Source organism: Erinaceus europaeus, chromosome 2 (assembly GCF_950295315.1).
Source record: "Erinaceus europaeus chromosome 2, mEriEur2.1, whole genome shotgun sequence".
In the NCBI taxonomy this organism is placed as follows: domain Eukaryota; kingdom Metazoa; phylum Chordata; class Mammalia; order Eulipotyphla; family Erinaceidae; genus Erinaceus; species Erinaceus europaeus.
The window spans coordinates 160,496,258-160,514,412 of NC_080163.1; the positions used below are offsets into that span (position 1 = coordinate 160,496,258).

General features: G+C 42.7%; 1 protein-coding gene across 3 annotated transcripts in view; it reads right to left on the minus strand.

The window, feature by feature from the left end:
- HEATR3 (HEAT repeat containing 3) overlaps positions 1–18,155 on the minus strand; it is a 61,896-nt gene that overhangs the window by 41,832 nt on the left and 1,909 nt on the right. For all 3 annotated transcript variants that reach the window (XR_009548298.1, XM_007538442.3, XM_060185586.1), the window contains exons 3-7: positions 16,776–16,863; positions 13,865–13,977; positions 11,526–11,635; positions 6,855–6,995; positions 4,763–5,040 (exon numbers count right to left, since the gene is read on the minus strand). Coding sequence is in view for 2 of the 3 variants with exons in the window: in XM_007538442.3 (XP_007538504.1) it covers positions 4,763–5,040; positions 6,855–6,995; positions 11,526–11,635; positions 13,865–13,977; positions 16,776–16,863 (730 nt within the window). In the remaining variant the exon portion in view is untranslated. The remainder of the gene's footprint in view (positions 1–4,762; positions 5,041–6,854; positions 6,996–11,525; positions 11,636–13,864; positions 13,978–16,775; positions 16,864–18,155) is intronic.

The window sequence follows — 18,155 nt, forward strand, 5'->3', positions numbered from 1 at the left end:
GAGCAACAGAGACAGAAACAGAAAGAGAGGGGCTGAAGCCTTCCTCCATTGCTTCCTGTGTGGTGCTGTGGCTTCAACCTCGGTTGTGCACATGAAAATGTACACTCCCTAGCCAGTGAGCACTCTGGCCCCACAATATCTCTTTTAGCTAAACCCTGGGAGACCTGCATTCTCACCCCCCACCCCGACCTCCTAGTTACTCCCTTTAGGGTAGAGGCAAGGCTGGAGATGGGGAAAATCAAATCACTCCAGACTGCTGTTTCCCCATTCCCAGGAGGGGGTTTCAAATACTTTAGAGCTACTAGACACGCAAATGTAATTCCCACTTCTGCTCCAACAAGACTATCAAATAGTAAACACAGTATAGCTACAAACAACTTACTCATTCTCTGTCTAGTTAAAGCTTCACCATCTTTCTTCAGAATGCCCTTTCTTCAGAAGCCCTTTGCCCCTAAACAACACTGACACTTTTACCCATCCATCCATCCATCCATCCATCCATCCATCCACCCATACATTCTCGCTCTCTTTTCAATTTTATTTGACAGAGACAAAGAGAAACTGAGAGGGGAAGCGGAAATAGAGAGGGGTAGAGAGAGATATCTACAGCCCTGCTTCACCACTCATGAAGCTTTCCCTTTGCAGTTGAGGATGGGGTAGGGGTGGGAGGTGCGGAAGGGGGCTTGAACTCGAGTCTTTGCAAACTGTAACCCATCTGCTCAACCAGGTACACCACCACCCAGCCCCGTCATGCTGTTTCTTAGCTGTTCCTTATGACACCTCAGGTATCCTATCCTAAGAGCCTTCTCTGACAGCCTCTTCTTTCTTCTTCCATCAGGGCAGAACCAGCTATGTCCTATCTAAAGAAATTAATCCCTTAGAAATCTGAATCCCCAATCTGAGAAGACAGTGTAGTGGTTATGCAAAAGACTTTCATGCCAGAGGCTTTAAGATCCCAGGTCCAATCCCCCTCCCCACCATAATCCAGAGCTGAACAGTCCTCTGGTTAAAATAATAGACAAATCTCTGGGATTTTGTGAAACAGCTCACTTGGATAGTATGCTGCTTTGCCATGTGCTTGACCTAGATTCAAGCCGAGCCTCCACTGCACTGAAAAAACTTTCAGTGTTGGGGGACTGGGCGGTAGCACAGTGGGTTAAGTGCACATGGCACAAAGCTCAAGGACCGGCTTAAGGATCCTGGTTCGAGCCTCTGGCTCCCCACCTACGGGGGGGGGGGGGGGAGGTCACTTCACAGGTGGTGAAGTAGGTCTGCAGGTCTTTCTCTCCTGTTTCCCCTCTTCTCTCAATTTCTCTGTCCTATCCAACAACAGCAATGATAACAACAATAATAATAATGACAACAAGGGTAACAAAAATGGGAAAAATGGCCTCCAGGAACAATGGGTTTGTAGTGTAGGCACTGAGCCCCAGCAATAACCCTGGAGGCAAAAAAAGGAAAAGTGGGAGTCTGGTGGTAGCGCAATGGGTTAAGCGCACATGGCGCAAAGTGCAAGGACCGGCGTAAGGATTCCGGTTGGAGCCCTTGGTTCCCCACCTGCTGGGGAGTCACTTCACAGCCATTGGAGCAGGTCTGCAGGTGTCTATCTTTTTCTCCCCCTCTCTGCCTTCCCTTCCTGTCTCCACTTCTCTCTGTCCTATCTAAAAGTGATGACATCAATAACAAAAAACAAACAAACAAAAAAACGAGGGCAACAAAACGGAAAATCAATAAATATAAAAAAATTTTTAAAAAGTTTCAGTGTTGTGGTCTGTCTCTCTGCCTCTATAAACAAAACAAACCCACCAAACAAACAAAAAAACTGTATAATCATCAGAGTTCTAGCACAGGCATCACACTAAATTGATATTACATAACAGTCCTCCTATAAGATGGAAGAGGTCCTAAAGGCAGGGAACATGTCTTAGCTACCATCTTTCCTATCCTCAGCATCTAGCACAGTGCCTGACATATATATGTATAGCAGATACACAGAAAAGTGTTTCTGAGTGATTAAAACCAGGACACACTCCTTCCTGGGTTTCTGACTACTTATCCTCCTCGGGGGAAATATTCTCCCAAAAGTGTGGCTCCATTTCTGCTGACTGGCTCTCCCTGAAATGCTACCTGCACCTAAAATTGCTGACCCCTCCCTCCAAATTACTCCCACTAACACAAATATGCCACAAGCACTTAGTGTATGAAAACTATAGACCATTAATTCTTGTAATTGCCCAGCCTCCTCGGCTAAGTAAGTAGTGGCTAACTGAAGGTAAGGCTTGCTACTTTGGTACGGTTAAAAAGCAAAATAAGGGAGTCGGGCAGTAGCACAGTGGGTTAAGCACAAGTGGCACAAAGCGCAAGGACCCGGGCAAGGATTTCGGCTGGAGCCCCCAGCTCCCCACCTGCAGGGGAGTCGCTTCACAGGCAGTGAAGCAGGTCTGTAGGTGTCTCTCTTTCTCTCCCCCTCTGCCTTCCTCTCTTCTCTCCATTTCCTTCTGTCCTATCTAACAACGACATCATTAACACCAACAATAACTACAACAATAAAAAAATAGGGCAACAAAAGCAAAACAAAAAAATAAAAAGCAAAATAAATGACAGGAATTTAAGGGACAATCTAAGCAAAAACGATTTCTGGTTGGGTGCAGGTGGAGAGAGGCACGGGAATGTGGGCGCTAAATTTTCAGCCACAGTAAACTACGTCTCAGAGGAACCTGCTTTGCACAGGAGTCAGAGTGCTGGGCATCCTTGCACAGCTGCTATAGTTGCCTATTTTCATTGTACACACAAAGCTACGGCAAAAATGGCCACTGTACTTAAAACCTGAAGAACTGGGGTCGGGTTAAGCGCATGTGCAGCAGGTTAAGCGCATGTGGCGCAAAGCACAAGGACCAGCGTAAGAATCTAGCTTCCCGCTCCCCACCTGCAGGGGAGTTGCTTTACAGGTGGTGAAGCAGGTCTGCAGGTGTTTGTCTTCTCTCCCCCTGTCTTCCCCTCCTCTCTCCATTTCTCTCTGTCCTATCCAACAACAACGACATCAACATCATCAACAACAATAATAACCACAAGGCTACAACAACAAGGGCAACAAAAGGGGAAAAAATATGGCCTCCAGAAGCAGTGAATTCATAGTGTAGGCACTGAGCCCCAGCAATAACCCTGGAGGCAAAAAAAAAAAAAGTAAAAAAAGAAAAAAAAAATCCGATGAAATTTCTGCAAGAGGTGTGAAAAGCATCAGCCTCACAAAGCGACCAAGTATGAGAAGGGCAAAGATCCCCTGTAAGCCCAGGGAAAGAGGTGAGATGACTGCAAGCAAATCGGCTAGAGTGGGCAAACAAACCCAATTTTCTGGAAGGGTAAAACCACAAAAAAGATTGTGCTGGGAGTTGGGTGGTAGCGTAGCGGGTTAAACGCAGGTGGTGAAAAAAGACTGTGCTTAGGCTTGAATATGTTGAGCCCAACCACAGGTCCAAGAGGATGCTGGCCATTAAGAGATGCAAGCATCCTGAACTGGGAGGAGATGAGAAGAGAAGGGGCCAAGTGATAAGAGTTCTGACCTTTGGGATTCTAGTTTTGAGATGGAAAATTACCTGTGTGAAAATAAAGATTTGTATCCATGGGGCGGGGGGAAGACTGAAGACAGTCTGAAAGATAGCACAATACATTAACTAAAGCAGAGAGACATAATGAATGACTGCATGCATTATTTCTAAAGTTTGCAAAAGTGCTGATAAGACCCACATCTCTCAGTGCAGGTGGCAGCTCAGTGAATAAAGCATTGGATTCTCAAGTATGAGGTACTGAGTTTGGTCCCCAGAAAAGCATATGTCACAGTGATATTTTTATTCTCTCTCTCCAAAAACAAACAAACAAACAGAAAAATTGGCTTGGAAGGTGGCACAGTGGTAAACCATTGGACGTTTAAAAGCATAAGGTCCCAAGCACAATCTCTGGCATTGCATGTACCAGGGTGATAAACTGGTTCTTTCTCCTCTCTCATCCATCGGGCGGTAGGTAGTGCAGTGGGTTAAGCACAGGTGGCACAAAGCTCAAGGATCGGCCTAAAGATCCCAGTTCGAGCCTCCAGTCCCCCACCTGTAGGGGCGTTGCTTTACAAGTGGTGAAGCAGGTCTGCAGGTGTCTCTCTTTCTCTCCCTGTCTTCCCCTCCTCTCTCCATTTTTCTCTGTCCTATCCAAACAACAATGACACTATTAACAACAATAACTTCAACAATACAAAAAACAAGGGCAACAAAAAAGGGAATAAAAAAAATCTTTAGAAACCTTCTGTAAGGATAGGTTTCATCTTGATGATTCCCCCTCCCCCCACCACATTGGGAGCACACTTCTTTTTTTCTAAGATTCCTGTTTTCTTTCTTAAAAATATTTTTGTTTATTTATTCATTATTGGATAGAGACAGAGAGAAATTGAGAGAGGAGGGGGATACAGAGAGGGAGAGACAGAAAGACATCTGTAGCCCAGCTTCACCACTTGTGAAGCTTTCCCCTGCAGGCGTGGACCAGGGACTCAAACCCAGGTCCTTGCCCACTGTAATGTGAGTGCTTAACCAGGTGCACCACCACCTGGTCCCGGGAGTAGATTTCTACTACTATAATAAGAGTCAATAGGAAACTTGGTTTCTTACTGAATTTCACTTTACAATGACTTTTGCTCTAAAAGTCTTCTAAGAGGCTTAAGATCCCTATATTGAGAGAATAGTTGTGTTAATTCAAGTTTGAAAGAATCCCTCTGACTTACTGGAAGTAAATCTGAAGTGTAAGTTTTCCTTCTGATTTTTCTTTTCTGAGGAAGTTCCTCCATTTCTTCGTCTTCAATCAAATCATGACCATTAGCCATCTCTACTGTCTCCTCGCTCTCAGCGGCAGATTTCAGCCTCTGAGTTTCTGCCTCCTTCATCTGAATGATCGTTTCACCCATATCCAGTTCCAAAACGTCGGCTAAGATCTTTAGTATAGCATTAATGATTTCAGCTTGACTCATGGATGGAATAATGTTTCTTAGATTCCAAACTGTGCCTGAAAAGACAAAGAAATTGCCTGTGAGAAGTCTAATTTCTACAAGTTTGGTTCATAAAACTCAAGTATCACTTCAAAAAATCCTGCCCTTATTGCCTCTGTCCAGCTTTTATTAAACGTCAACTTTCTGCAAAGAGACAGTGTCCCTTACTAGAGTTCTTCACAATCATCTCCCTTCCCCGACACACAATGCTTGCCTCTGCATGTGGCCGGCCAAGAGAACACTGATCACATTTCTTTTAGTATGACAAATTAAGCTACTTTGCTTGCTTTCATCTTAACCTGAACAGCTCTCCTAAGCAGCTTTTTATATTCCAAGGATGTAATGCATGAAAATTCCAAGGTTTCAGACACCAGAGAACAGATGCTCAGTATTTTGCATACCAAAAAGCAGGAATTACTATTAATCACTTAGACTAATTTTTATCAAGTGGCTATAGAGGTCAGGCAGTTGGCTCACTAGTAGAGTATCCACCTTGTATGTATGAGCTTCCAGGATCAATCCCCAAGACCATATGAAAGCAACAAAGACCAAAAAAAAAGTAAAGGTTAATGGGAGAGAGGAACAGTGTTTAGCACTCTGTGTCTCTCATTCTCTTTTAAAAAAATAAAATGAAGAATTTGTTGATTTGGATAGGTAGCTCAACAATAGAGCACATATTTAATCTGTGACAGTATAATAAATAAAAATACTTCTTGAGCTGTGGCCCAAAAAGTGGTACAGTAGATGGAAAAATCCTGGGGATTGGGAGATACTTCAAAGAAAGTTCTTTGTGCAACTGAAAATTTACTCCACAAGTCTTTATAACAGTGCACAACAATTTAGGGTCTTCACTTGAAGTATTAGAAGTTTTAGGACAAGGGGCAGGTGGTGGTGCACCTGGCTGGGTGCACACATTACCATGCACATTACCCTGGACTCGGGTCCAAGCCCTCTGTCCCACCTGCAGTGAAGCAGGTTTGCAGGTGTTTCTTTTCCTCTCTCAATTTTGAGTTTATCTGCTTATCTAGAAAAAAAAAAGGATGTGGGTTCAAAGCGCTGGCCCCCACCTGCAGAAGGGAAAGCTTCACTAGTGGTGAAGCAGTGCTGCAGGTGTCTTTCTCTCCCCCTTTCTATTTCCCAACCTCCTCTTAATTTTTGTGTCCTATCAAATAAGGGGAGAGAGAGGAGAAGGAGGAGGAGGAGAAGAGGGAAGAGGTGGAGGAAAAGGAGTAGAAGAAGAAGGAGGAGGAGGAGGAGGAGAAGAAAGAAAGAAAGAAAGAAAGAAAGAAAGAAAGAAAGAAAGAAAGAAAGAAAGGAAGGAAGGAGAAAAATGGGATCCAGGAGCAGTAGATTCATAGTGGCTGGCACCAAGTTCCAGCGATAACCCTGGTGGCAATATAAAGAAATGAAGGAAGGAAGGGAGGAAGGAAGGGGGACGGGGAGTGGGAGGGGAAGGGGGATGAGAGGGAGGTAAGTGTTTCTTTGTTGTTGTTGTTAGATTGATTGGACAGAGAGAAATCGAAAGAAGAGGGGAAGCCAGAGGGGGAGAGACCTGCAGACCTGCTTCACTGTTTGTGAAGTGACCTTCCTGCAGGTGGAGAGCCTGGGGCTCAAACTGGAATCCTTGCGCTGATCTTTGCACTTTGTACTATGTGCACTTAACCCAGTGTGCTATGGCCTGGCCCCAGTAGTAGTTGTTTCAGGGCATAAACACAGAGAATCCTGTTAATGATAAAATGATCAAAGAATGAAAGACTACTTTGGTCACCATCTCTGCTCCTTACCGCTTGCTAAAAATATACACAAAGCATATATACACAAAACACATTACCTGCCACCAATGTTTTTAATAAAATGAATTCCATGGAACTGACAGGAGAAAGCATTGCTGACTCCAGCACCTGCAATGCTGGGGTACTAAAAGATTTCAGTAGCTCCGGGTTATCTTCAGTTACTGTCTGCAAACAATATGCTACAAAGGCAGAAATGAGATCTTTAGAAATGAATGCTAGGATAATCTATATCAAGGTAACATATCAAAACATATTTCCATTTTTACGACTCCTTTAGCTAAAAATAGCTTGTGCGGGATACAAGCAAAGGAGGCTTCCCAAGCTATCAGTTGTTGAAAAGATCCTTGGGGGGGGGGGGGGAAATTGTGGGGAGATAGTACAATGGTTATATGCAAAAAGGCTTTCATGCCTGAGGCTCCAAGCCGTATCACTTTTGGTCAGGCCCTGTCAAGGCAACCTCAGGCATGACTCAAAATTCAAAAAAATCTAGTTTTTTTCACAGTGGTTATTATGTGCTAATTTTTAAGCTGACAATTTTGTATGACTTGAGAATGATGTTATAAATATCCAAATGGGGAGTTGGTGGTAGTGCAGCAGGTTAAGCGCACATGGTGCAAAGCTCAAGGACTGGCATAAGGATCCCGGTTCGAGCCCCGGGTCCCCACCTGTAGGGGAATTGCTGCACAGGAGGTGAAGCAGGTCTACAGGTGTCTATCTTTCTCTCCCCCTCTGTCTTCCCCTCCTCTCTCCATTTCTCTCTGTCCCATCTAACAATGACAACATCAATAACAACAATAACTACAACAATAAAAACAAGGGCAACAAAACAGAAAATAAATACATCACCTGATACCAGAGTTGAGCAATGCTACCCTTTCATATTAACTACACAAATCTACCTTAAGTTTTTTTATATACATAAAATATTTATTTATTCTTTTGTTGCCTTGCTGTTTAATTGTTGTAGTTATTATTATTATTATTGATGTCACTGTTGGATAGGACAGAGAGAAATGGAGAGAGGAAGGAAAGACAGAGAGGGAGAGAGAAAGGTAGACACCTGCAGACCTGCTTCACCGCTTGTGAAGCGACTCCCCTGCAGGTAGGGAGCCAGGGTTTCGAACCGGGATCCTTGTGCCAGTCCTTGCACTTTGCGCCACCTGTGCTTAACCCGCTGTGCTACTGCTCGACTCCCCCTACCTTAAGTTTTGTAAGGTGACCACTTACAAAAAACCAAAAACACTAAGTTGTGACTGCTGCTATAAAAGCAGTATGTCTAAAAAAAAGCTCTATTAATGCACAGCACTGAGTTTCAGGAGTTCTTTACTATATGTAAACCTTGCTTGATATTCAAAACAGTAACTTGACATTTGTTTCAAAATCATGAATTCAGCTAAATGGAGAGGGAAAATGCCATTACATAATGCAAAATGAAACTTTATTTTGATCCTTGTTTTAAAAGTTTGTTTGGCTGTCCGGGAGGTGGTACAGTGGTAAAGCTTTGGACTCAATCATGAGGTCTCGAGTTTGATCCCTGGCAGCACATGTACCAGAGTGATGCCTGGTTCTTTCTCTCTCCTCCTATCTTTCTCATAAAAAAAAAAAAAAAAAAAAAAAAGGGTAGAGGGTAGATAGCATAATGGTTATGCAAACAGACTCTCGTGCCTGAGGCTCCAAAGTCCCAGGTTCAATCCCCCGCACCACCATAAGCCATAGCCGAACAGTGCTCTGGTAAAAAAATTAAAAAATAGGGAGTCGGGCTATAGCACAGCAGGTTAAACGCACGTGGCGCAAAGCACAAGGACCAACGAAGGATCCCGGTTCGAGCCCTGGCTCCCCACCTGCAGGGGAGTCGCTTCACAAGCGGTGAAGCAGGTCTGCAGGTGTCTTTCTCTCCCCCTCTGTCTTCCCTATCCTCTCTCCATTTCTCTCTGTTCTATCCAACAATAACAATGACAACAATAATAACTACAACAATAAACAACAAGGGCAACAAAAGGGAATAAATAAATTAAACAAATATTAAAATAAGAAAAAAATTAAAAAATAAGAAGAAAAAGTTTGATTTTTCTCAAAATTAAAACATCTATATATATATATTTGTTATTAGAGACAGAAAGAAATTGAGACGGGAGGGGGAGGTAGAGAAGGAAAGAGGCAACCCTGCTTCAACACTTGTGAAGCTTTCCCCTCGCACGTGGGGACCAAGGGCTTGAACCTGGAACCTTATGCACTGTAATGTGTGCACTTAACCAGGTCTAACCTCTTCAAAACTGAAAATATCTATAATAGGACTAAAGGTACAAAAACGAGTTTTTCTTTTAAAAGGTAGGAACTAATTTTGAAATTCTTTCATTGAAATGAAAACTTCCATGAGATTAAAAAGTCATGCATCAACTTCCTAGTTAAACTGCCATTAAAATCCATATTTACTCATAATCTCTCCTCGGGCTGAAGTTAGAGGACAGAAGTTAACACATTTTATGAAGCCAGGCAATAGCATACCCAGTAAAACACACATGTAACTATGGGTGAGGAACTAGGTTCAAGCCCCAGGTCCCTACCAGTAAGAGGAAGCTTCACAAGTGGTGGAACAGTGCTACAGGTTTCTATCTTTTTGTCTCTAACTCTGTCAAAAAGGAGGAACAGAAAATTGTTGCCAAGTACAGTGGATTGGGGGGTTGTGCAGGTAGCAAGCCCCAGAGATAAACTTGGTAGAAAAACAAATGGGGGACCAGCTGGTGGCGTACCTGGTTAAGCTCACACATTACAGTGTGGAAGGACCCAGGTTCAAACCCCCAGTTCCCACCTGCAGGGAGGGGGAAAGCTTCACAAATGGTGAAGCAGTGCTGTAGGTGTCTGTCTCTCTCCCTCTACCACCCTCTGGATTTCTGGCTGTCTGTATCCAATAAATAAATAAAGATAATAAGAAGAAGAAGAAGAAAAAAAAATACCTTGTAAAGCGCCTGCTTCTCTCTATATATGTTTGAATATATCAGCTCAAGAGCAGTAGTCACACATAAGCAAGGCACAAGCAACACTTAACATATAGAAATTCATTTAAAAGTTTTCCCAGTAGTGGACTAGGTTTTGAGAAAGCACACAGCATGCAAAAGAGTCAGTGGAAACTGAGAACTGATTTCTTACTGTTCTTTCCAAATTAGTTTGTTATGACATTTTTCTATAAAGCTTAGGATACCAATGTTGAAACAGAATAGATGTTTGGAAAACACTACCCTGACTTGAAACATTCTTCCACTCCAGAAGAAACACATAGCTAAATAACATGACAGCTGGATGCCTGGCATCATGATGGGTAGAAAAGAAATCATCATTTATTTCTCCGTGCTTATCTGAGTCCTGCTGAGTCACCCACTCACTCCACAATGTCTATCTCCCACTCCTGCTTAGTGAGGGCTCCAAATGGCTCACTCACCACCAACAGAGAATGCTTTCCCTGTCCTGTGGAAAGAAAAATGGGCCCATGTGAAATTCCAATCTCTTAGTTTTCTCTCTCAAAAAGAAAGCACAGATGGGGACCAAGAGATAGCTCATCTGGCAGAATGTGCACTCTGTCATGCATGGATCTGGGTTCAAGCCCCTGGCTACCACATAGGAGCAGAATGCAAAAGGGAAGCTTTTTAAGTGGTGAGGCAGTGACATGGTGTCTCTTCTCTCCCTCCCTCCCTCCCTTTGCCTACAGTGTCCATGAGGAGCAGTGGGGTCATGCAGGCACAGAGCCTCAGTGAAAACCCTCACAGTAGGTAAAGGGGGAGAAAAAAGATGCTCAAGTGTCAGTTTTCTGCTGTAAATATGGAATAGTGGTATAAGACTTTAAGTCTAGGTTCTGTTTAACGTCAGCTTGCAGGTAACTGCAGGTTACTATTTCTCAGCAAGTGAGAGATAAGTTTCAAGAATTAATCAAGGCTTTAAAGAATGGACAACAGCAGGACTGGCAAGATAGCTCACCTGGGGAAGCAGCTGCTCTGCTGTGTATGCTACACAGGTGTGAGCCCAGTCCTCACCACACTGAGGGAACCTTCCATGTTATGGTGCCTTTCTCTCTCTCCCTCTGTCTCTGTCTCTCTGAAAAAGTTGGCCTGGAATAGTGAAGGCCTGGCAACAACAACAACAAAAACCTACACTAGAGAGCATGCAAGCTCACAGAATTAACTCCCTCCCTTGAAGAACAAAGAGTAGGAAAGTTAGATGAGCACATAAAGTGTTTTAACCACAGTTTTAAAAAGATGCAGAACAGGGAGTCGGGTATTAGAGCAGCGGTTAAGCGCACGTAGCGCAAAGCACAAGGACCGACCTAAAGATCCCGGTTCAAGCCCCCAGCTCCCCACCTGCAGGGGAGTAGCTTCACAGGCAGTGAAGCAGGTCTGCAGCTGTCTGTCTTTCTCTCTCCCTCTCTGTCTTTCCCTCCTCTCTCCATTTCTCTCTGTCCTATCCAACAACAATGACATTAATAACAACAACAATAACTACAACAATAAAACAAGGGCAACAAAAGGGAAAATGAGTAAATAAATATTAAAAAGAATTAAAAAACCATTCAGAACAAATAGAACTTCTCACCTCTGCATTTATATATAATAAAACAACAAAACACTCCTCTAGAATAAACATCTATATCAGAATAAAGTTTTATTTATTTATTTTTAGCTATTACACACATACTTGAGAAATCATTTTTCTTCACTTACCTACTGAAATAGCCAGGTCAACATTGGTGGAAAACCTACTTAAATACTTTAAAACAATCTCCAAACACCCTTCTTTGTTGAATATAGAGACTGCTCTACTATTGCATTCACTATATTAAAAGGGGGAAAAAAAAAAGTTTTACTAGTCACATTTTAACATTAAGAGAATTAATCCTAGAAATTCATAAATTTAAATCAAACATCCATCAAATTCACTATACATGAAAAACTGGCTATCTGTATTTTTATTTTGGTCACACATTTTACTAGTAGTAGAATCAGACCCAAAATCTGAATTCTTGGGTTCCATTTCCTTTTCTTTCCACTATTTTCTCATAAGAAGATATAAAAAGTATACTTATGACATGAAAATAATTTTTCAAGGAGAAAAATTATTAATAGCATATATGCTGGGAAGCCAGGTGGTGGTGCACCTAGTTGAGAGCCCACATTAAAATGTGCAAGGACCCAGGTTCAAACCCCACCTGCAAGCGGGAAAGCTTTATGAGCCTTGAAGCAGTGCTGCAGGTGTCGCTCTGTCTCTCTTCATCTACATATCCCCCATTCCTCTCAATTTCTTTTTTTCTCTCAGTTTCTTTATGACTCTATCCAAAATAAATAAAGAACTAAATAAAAAATATTTCAAAAAAATAGTATATATGCTGTGTAAATAGTCAATAGCAAATTATAGCCACTGTGATCATTTTTCCAGAGAAAAGTAGTCTTGTCTACATACTACATATATACATGACACTCTCATAACTAGCAAAGCTAACTAAATTATTAAATCTTTGTTAACTAAAGGGTAAATTATATTCTAGTTAGCCAGCTAGTCACTGTATCTCTGTTATAAGCCTACCACAAGAAGTCTGCCGAAGTCCGTTGTAGTTGGGAAAATGAAGTAGACATGTTTGTTAAGACAATTAAAAACATAAACACATGGGGATATGACTTAGGGTCTGGGGAGCTGGCTTAGTGGTAGAATACGTGGCTTGCACATGTAAGGTTCTAGGCTCAATCTCCAGTGCTCTGGTCTCTGTCTCTCTCAAGCCTGTCAAGTCACCACTTGCAGGGGGAAAGCTTCAAAAGTGGTGAAGCAGTTCTGTATGTGTCCCTCTTTATCTCCCCCATCCCTCTCAATTCCTCCCTATTCCTACACAAAATAAAGTATATATATGTATATATAAGCTTGGGAGAACTCTCAGAAGGCTAGAAATTGACCTAACCTATGACACTGCAATTCCTCTCCTAGGGATAGATGCTGAGGATCCAAACATACCCATCCAAAAAGATTTGTTTACACCTATGTTCATAAGCAGCACAATTTGTAATGGCCAAAACCTGGAAGCAACCCAGGTGTCCAACAACAGATGAGTGGCTGAGAAAGTTGTGGTAAATATATACACAATGGACTACTATTCAGCTATTAAAAATGGTGATTTTACTGTTTTCAGCCCATCTTGGATGGAGCTTAAAAGAATCATGTTAAGTGAGATAAATCAGAAAAAAAAGGATGAATATGGGATGATCTCATAGGCAGAAGCTGAAAAGCAAAATCAGAAGGGAAAACACTAAGCAGAACTTGGACTAGAGTTGTTGTACTGCACCAAAGTAAAAGACTCTGGGGTGGGGGTTTTAGGCCCTGGAACAGGATAGCAGAGGAGGACCTAGTGGGGGTTGTATGGTTATGTGGAAAACTGGGAAATATTATGCATGTACAAAGTACTGTATTTACTGTCGACTGTAAAACAGTCCCCGATAAAGAAATAAAAAAAAAGCTTGGGAGGCACCAGGTGATAGCACACCTGGTTGAGTGCACTTATCACAGTACACAAGGACCTGCATTCAAGCCCCTGGTCCCCACCTGCAGGTGGCAGACTTCACAAGCAGTGAAGCAGTAGTGCAGGTGTCTCTCTCCCTCCTTTGTTATCCCCTCTTCCCTTTCAACTTCTCTCTCTGTATCCAAAATAAAAAGTTAAATAAATAAAATACATGTTCTTAAAAAATTAAAAAAAAAAAAAAAAAACTTAGGAAAGAGGGTTGATTTTAGGTCACCTGAGACTATCACCTACCAAGCAGTACCACCAAGAATTTATACATCTGTGGTCTGGGAGATGGAGGAGTGGATAAAGCATTGGGCTCTCAAGCATGAGGTCCCGAGTTCAATCCCCAGCAGCACATGTACCAGATTGATGTTTGGCTCTTTATCTTTCTCATAAATAAATTAAAAAAAAAAAAAAAGAATTTATAAGTCTACTAAGGAGAACAGAGACTTCTCTGCACTTTAACACAAAGAGCAATAGCCTGTAGCATGGGGCCATGTTTAGGAAGCGTCTTACCAGATATTCCACAGCACGTTCACAGCCTCATTAGCTATGGTCTCAATAGAATTTTTGCTTTCATCTTTTTTTTCCTGTGGTGACATCTCATTTGAATCCAGTCCAGCACTACACTGTAACCAAATGTCATGATTAGTAGATCTGGTTCTCAAGAATAATGAAACAGAAAAGGCTAGCGATAGTGAAAAATCACAAAAACTAGACATTAGAAATTATAGTGGTTAACAAGCCAGTCAGATTCCTAAGCAATATAGTTCCTACAAATCTGCTCCTTCTGGCAAGAAAGAGACTAAGTCATGGTGCAAACTGGACATAAAGGCATTTCTGAGTTTAAAAGAAAATGTAAGGGGCTGGGCGGTGGCGCGCTTAGTTGAGTGCACGTTACAATGTGCAAGGATCCAGCTATCTCTCTTTTTTTTTTTAATATTTGTTTATTCCCTTTTGTTGCCCTGGTTGTTCTTCATTGTTGTAGTTATTATTGTTGTTGTTATTGATGTCATCATTGTTGGATAGGACAGAGAGAAATGGAGAGAGGAGGGGAAGACAGAGAGGGAGAGAGAAAGATAAGACACCTGCAGATCTGCTTCACCGCCCGTAAAGCGACTCACCAGCAGGTGGGGAGCCCGGGGCTTGAACTGGGATTCTTATGCTGGTCCTGGTATCTCTCTTTCTATCTTCCACTTCCCTCTCAATGTCTCTCTGTCTCTATCCAATAAATAAAATATATATAAAAATGGAACTGGAGAGACAGCATAATGCTTATGCAAAACTTTCACATCTGAGGTCTCTCTATATCTTTCTCCTTAAAATAAAATAAAATATTAAAAAAACTAAAAGGTCTTTTTGGCTAGTGTCATATAGACTATAAATGTGGTAAAGAAAATTAACACACAGTAAGAGCCAATGTCTATATATCACCACAATGTGCAAGGTACTGCTCTAAGCACTTAACGTAGTCACTGAATCCTTGCCACAAACCTGAGAAGGTAGTTCATCCCCATCCTCCCTCTCCAGCTAGGAAACTGAGGTTCAGAGTGGTTGCTGAGAGTGTAACTTAGTTGCTGGTGAAGCTGAGGTTCAGATCTGCAAGTCCTGGCTTCAAAGCTGGTGCGTTGAACTGCTCTTCAGCAGTTCTTCAGCCCTGCCCCTCTGCACCCTCCCAAGGTTTCCTGGTCTTGGCACTAGACATTTAGACCATGATCCCTGGTGGTAGGGCTGTGGTATGTACCATGGGGTGTTTAGCAGCACTGCTGAGGTGGATCCCGTGCATGGCAGTAGCAGCTATAAGACCCAAAAGTGGATCCAGACAATGCCAAATGTATCCTCAGGGCAAATCACCACCCTGTTGAAACTGCTCTAAAGAGAGCAACATGGGGGTCGGGCGGTGGCGCAGTGGGTTAAGCGCACATGGCGCAAAGCGCAGGGACCGGCGTAAGGATCCCGGTTCGAGCCCCCGGCTCCCCACCTGCAGGGGAGTCGCTTCACGGGCGGTGAAGCAGGTCTGCAGGTGTCTACCTTTCTCTCCCCCTCTCTCTGTCTTCCCCTCCTCTCTCCATTTCTCTCTGTTCTATCCAACAACAAAGAAACGTCAATAATGGCAATAATAACCGCAACGAGGCTGCAACAACTAGGGCAACAAAAAGGGGGAAAAAATGGCCTCCAGGAGCGGTGGATTCATGGTGCAGGCACCGAGCCCGGCAATAACCCTGGAGGAGAAAAAAAGAAAAAAAAAGAGAGCAACACAGGGAGTTGGGCTGTCACGCAGTGGGTTAAGCGCAAGGACTGGCGTAAGGATCGCGGTTCCAGCCCTGGCTCCCCACCTGTAGGGGAGTCGCTTTACAAGCAGTGAAGCAGGTCTGCGGGTGTCTATCTTTCTCTCCCCTTCTCTGTCTTCCCCCCCTCTCCATTTCTCTCGGTCCTATCCAACAACGATGACAACAATAATTATAACTACAACAATAAAACAACAAGTGCAACAAAAGGGAATAAATAAAGAAAATAAATATATATAAAAAAAGAGCAACACAGATGCCTCACCCCAAAGTTTGATATGGTTTATAAAGCCTTAAGGGAAAATTATCCATCGATACACAACAGTGGACCAACGGCATGCCAAGAGAGAGAGCTCCTTAATTCTGGAGTCACACCATGCAGGAGGCAGATATAATGAACTTGAGAACTTAAACTTCAAAGCAAATTCTTGATGCCTGTGCTTCAGCTTCCTTGTCTGTAAAATGTAGGTCTGGTATGAAAGAGTAGATGAAATAGTACAGAAAGTGTAAAACAGCATCTGGCACACACACAATCAACAAATATTATTATTATTATTATTTTGCCTCCAGCATTTCGCTGGGGCTTGGCACCAACATTACTGATCTACTGCTCCCAACAGTCATTTTATTATTATTATTATTTTATTCCATAGGACAGAGAGAAATTGGGGAGGGGGAAGACAGAGAAAGAGAGATACCTGCAGACCCCTGAACCCAGGTCCTTGCACATGCTACTATATTTGCTTAACCAGATATGCCACCACCTGGCCCCAATACTAATTATTTTTATTGTATGATCTTAATGTCTATACAAGCTATTCTGTAGTTTAAGAGAAAAATTTTCCAAGTAGCATATAAAGGGAGCAAAGGGCAAAATAATAGAGGCAGGTATTAATGAATAATAATGAGAGGTCAGTGTTCCTGGGAAAAGTAAAAAAAAAAAAAATTGTTTTGCTCCAGGGTTATCACTGGGGCTCAATCCTGGATCCTTGCACGGGCCTTTGCACTTTGTACTATGTGTGCTTAACCGGGTGCACCACCACCTGGTCCCTAAAGAAGTAAAATTCTCATAGGATGCTTTGAGGAAAGACAAGATAAAGAACCCTAAAGTGCTTAAATGGCATTTAAAAACTACATACCTCTTTCAGTAGTGCGACCAGAGGAGTCATGATATCCTTAGCCACCATGTCATCACAAACTTCGAAACCTCCACAAGCACTGAGATTTCTACACAAGAAGTTTCAAATAATACATCAGAAAAATATATTATATATATATATTTATTTATTTGATATAGAACCGGACCATCACTGTGGCATATACAATGCCAGGGACTCAAGTAAGGACTGCATGCTTGATGGTCTGACACTATCCACTGTGCTACCTCCCAAGGCCCAATACATTAGTTCTTAATTTTTTTTTATATTTATTTCCTTTTTGTTGCTCTTGTTTTTATTGTTGTTGTAGTTATTATTGCTGATGTTGTCATTGTTGCATAGGACAGAGAGAAATGGAGAGAGGAGGGGAAGACAGAGAAGGGGAGAGAAAGACAGACACCTGCAGACCTGCTTCACCTCCTGTGAAGTGACTCCCCTGCAGGTGGGGAGCGGGGACTTGAACCAGGATCCTTATGCCGGTCCTTGCACTTTGCTCCATGTGCAGTTAACCCGCTGCGCTACTGCCCGACTCCCTAGTTCTTAAATTTCTCTCCATTTTAAAGACACTGAAGAACCAACCCATAGACTGTCAGCTGTTCTGATTTTTGTTTTTCATTAGGAAAGCAACTAGGTCATGTGGGAACTTTGAGTCGGGCTGTAGCGCAGTGGGTTAAGCGCAGGTGGCGCAAAGTGCAAAGACTGACTGGCATAAGGGGGAGAGAAAGATAGACACCTGCACATCTGCTTAACTGCCCTCGAAGCAACTCCCCTGCATGTGGGGAGCCAGGGGCTGGAACTGGGATCCTTATGCCAGTTCTTGTGCTTCAGGCCATGTGCGCTTAACCTGCTGTGCTTCCACCCGACTCCCCCTGTCTTTTCTATACCTCACTCCTGCTATCCACTGAGCCACTCTCCTCCTCCTAACTTTAACCATGCTAAGCTGTCTGCTACCTCATACCCATGTTGTTATTCCTTCCTCTGCTAAGAACATAGCTCCCCCCCCCACCGCTCTCATCCGTTAGTACATGTGTAATTCTTTTGAAGTATTTATTTTATTTATAAATGAGAGAGAAACAACCAGAGCACCACTCTGGCATCTGCAACAATGAGGATCAAAGTTTAGGATCTATCTCATGCTTGAGGGTCCAATACTTTATCCACTGCGCCACCTCCCAGGACACCACAAATGTAATTCTAGCACCTGATTTAAATTAATTTTTCACTCCTACCTCAAAACCTTCTTGGTTGTCCCTTTAGTTTTTCTCACCACCTATTACTGTCTGTTTTCAACTTAAGTATATAGTTTCCTTGCAACCTAAGAGGAGGCACAGTGGTAAAACATCAGGTTTGCAAACTTGAGGT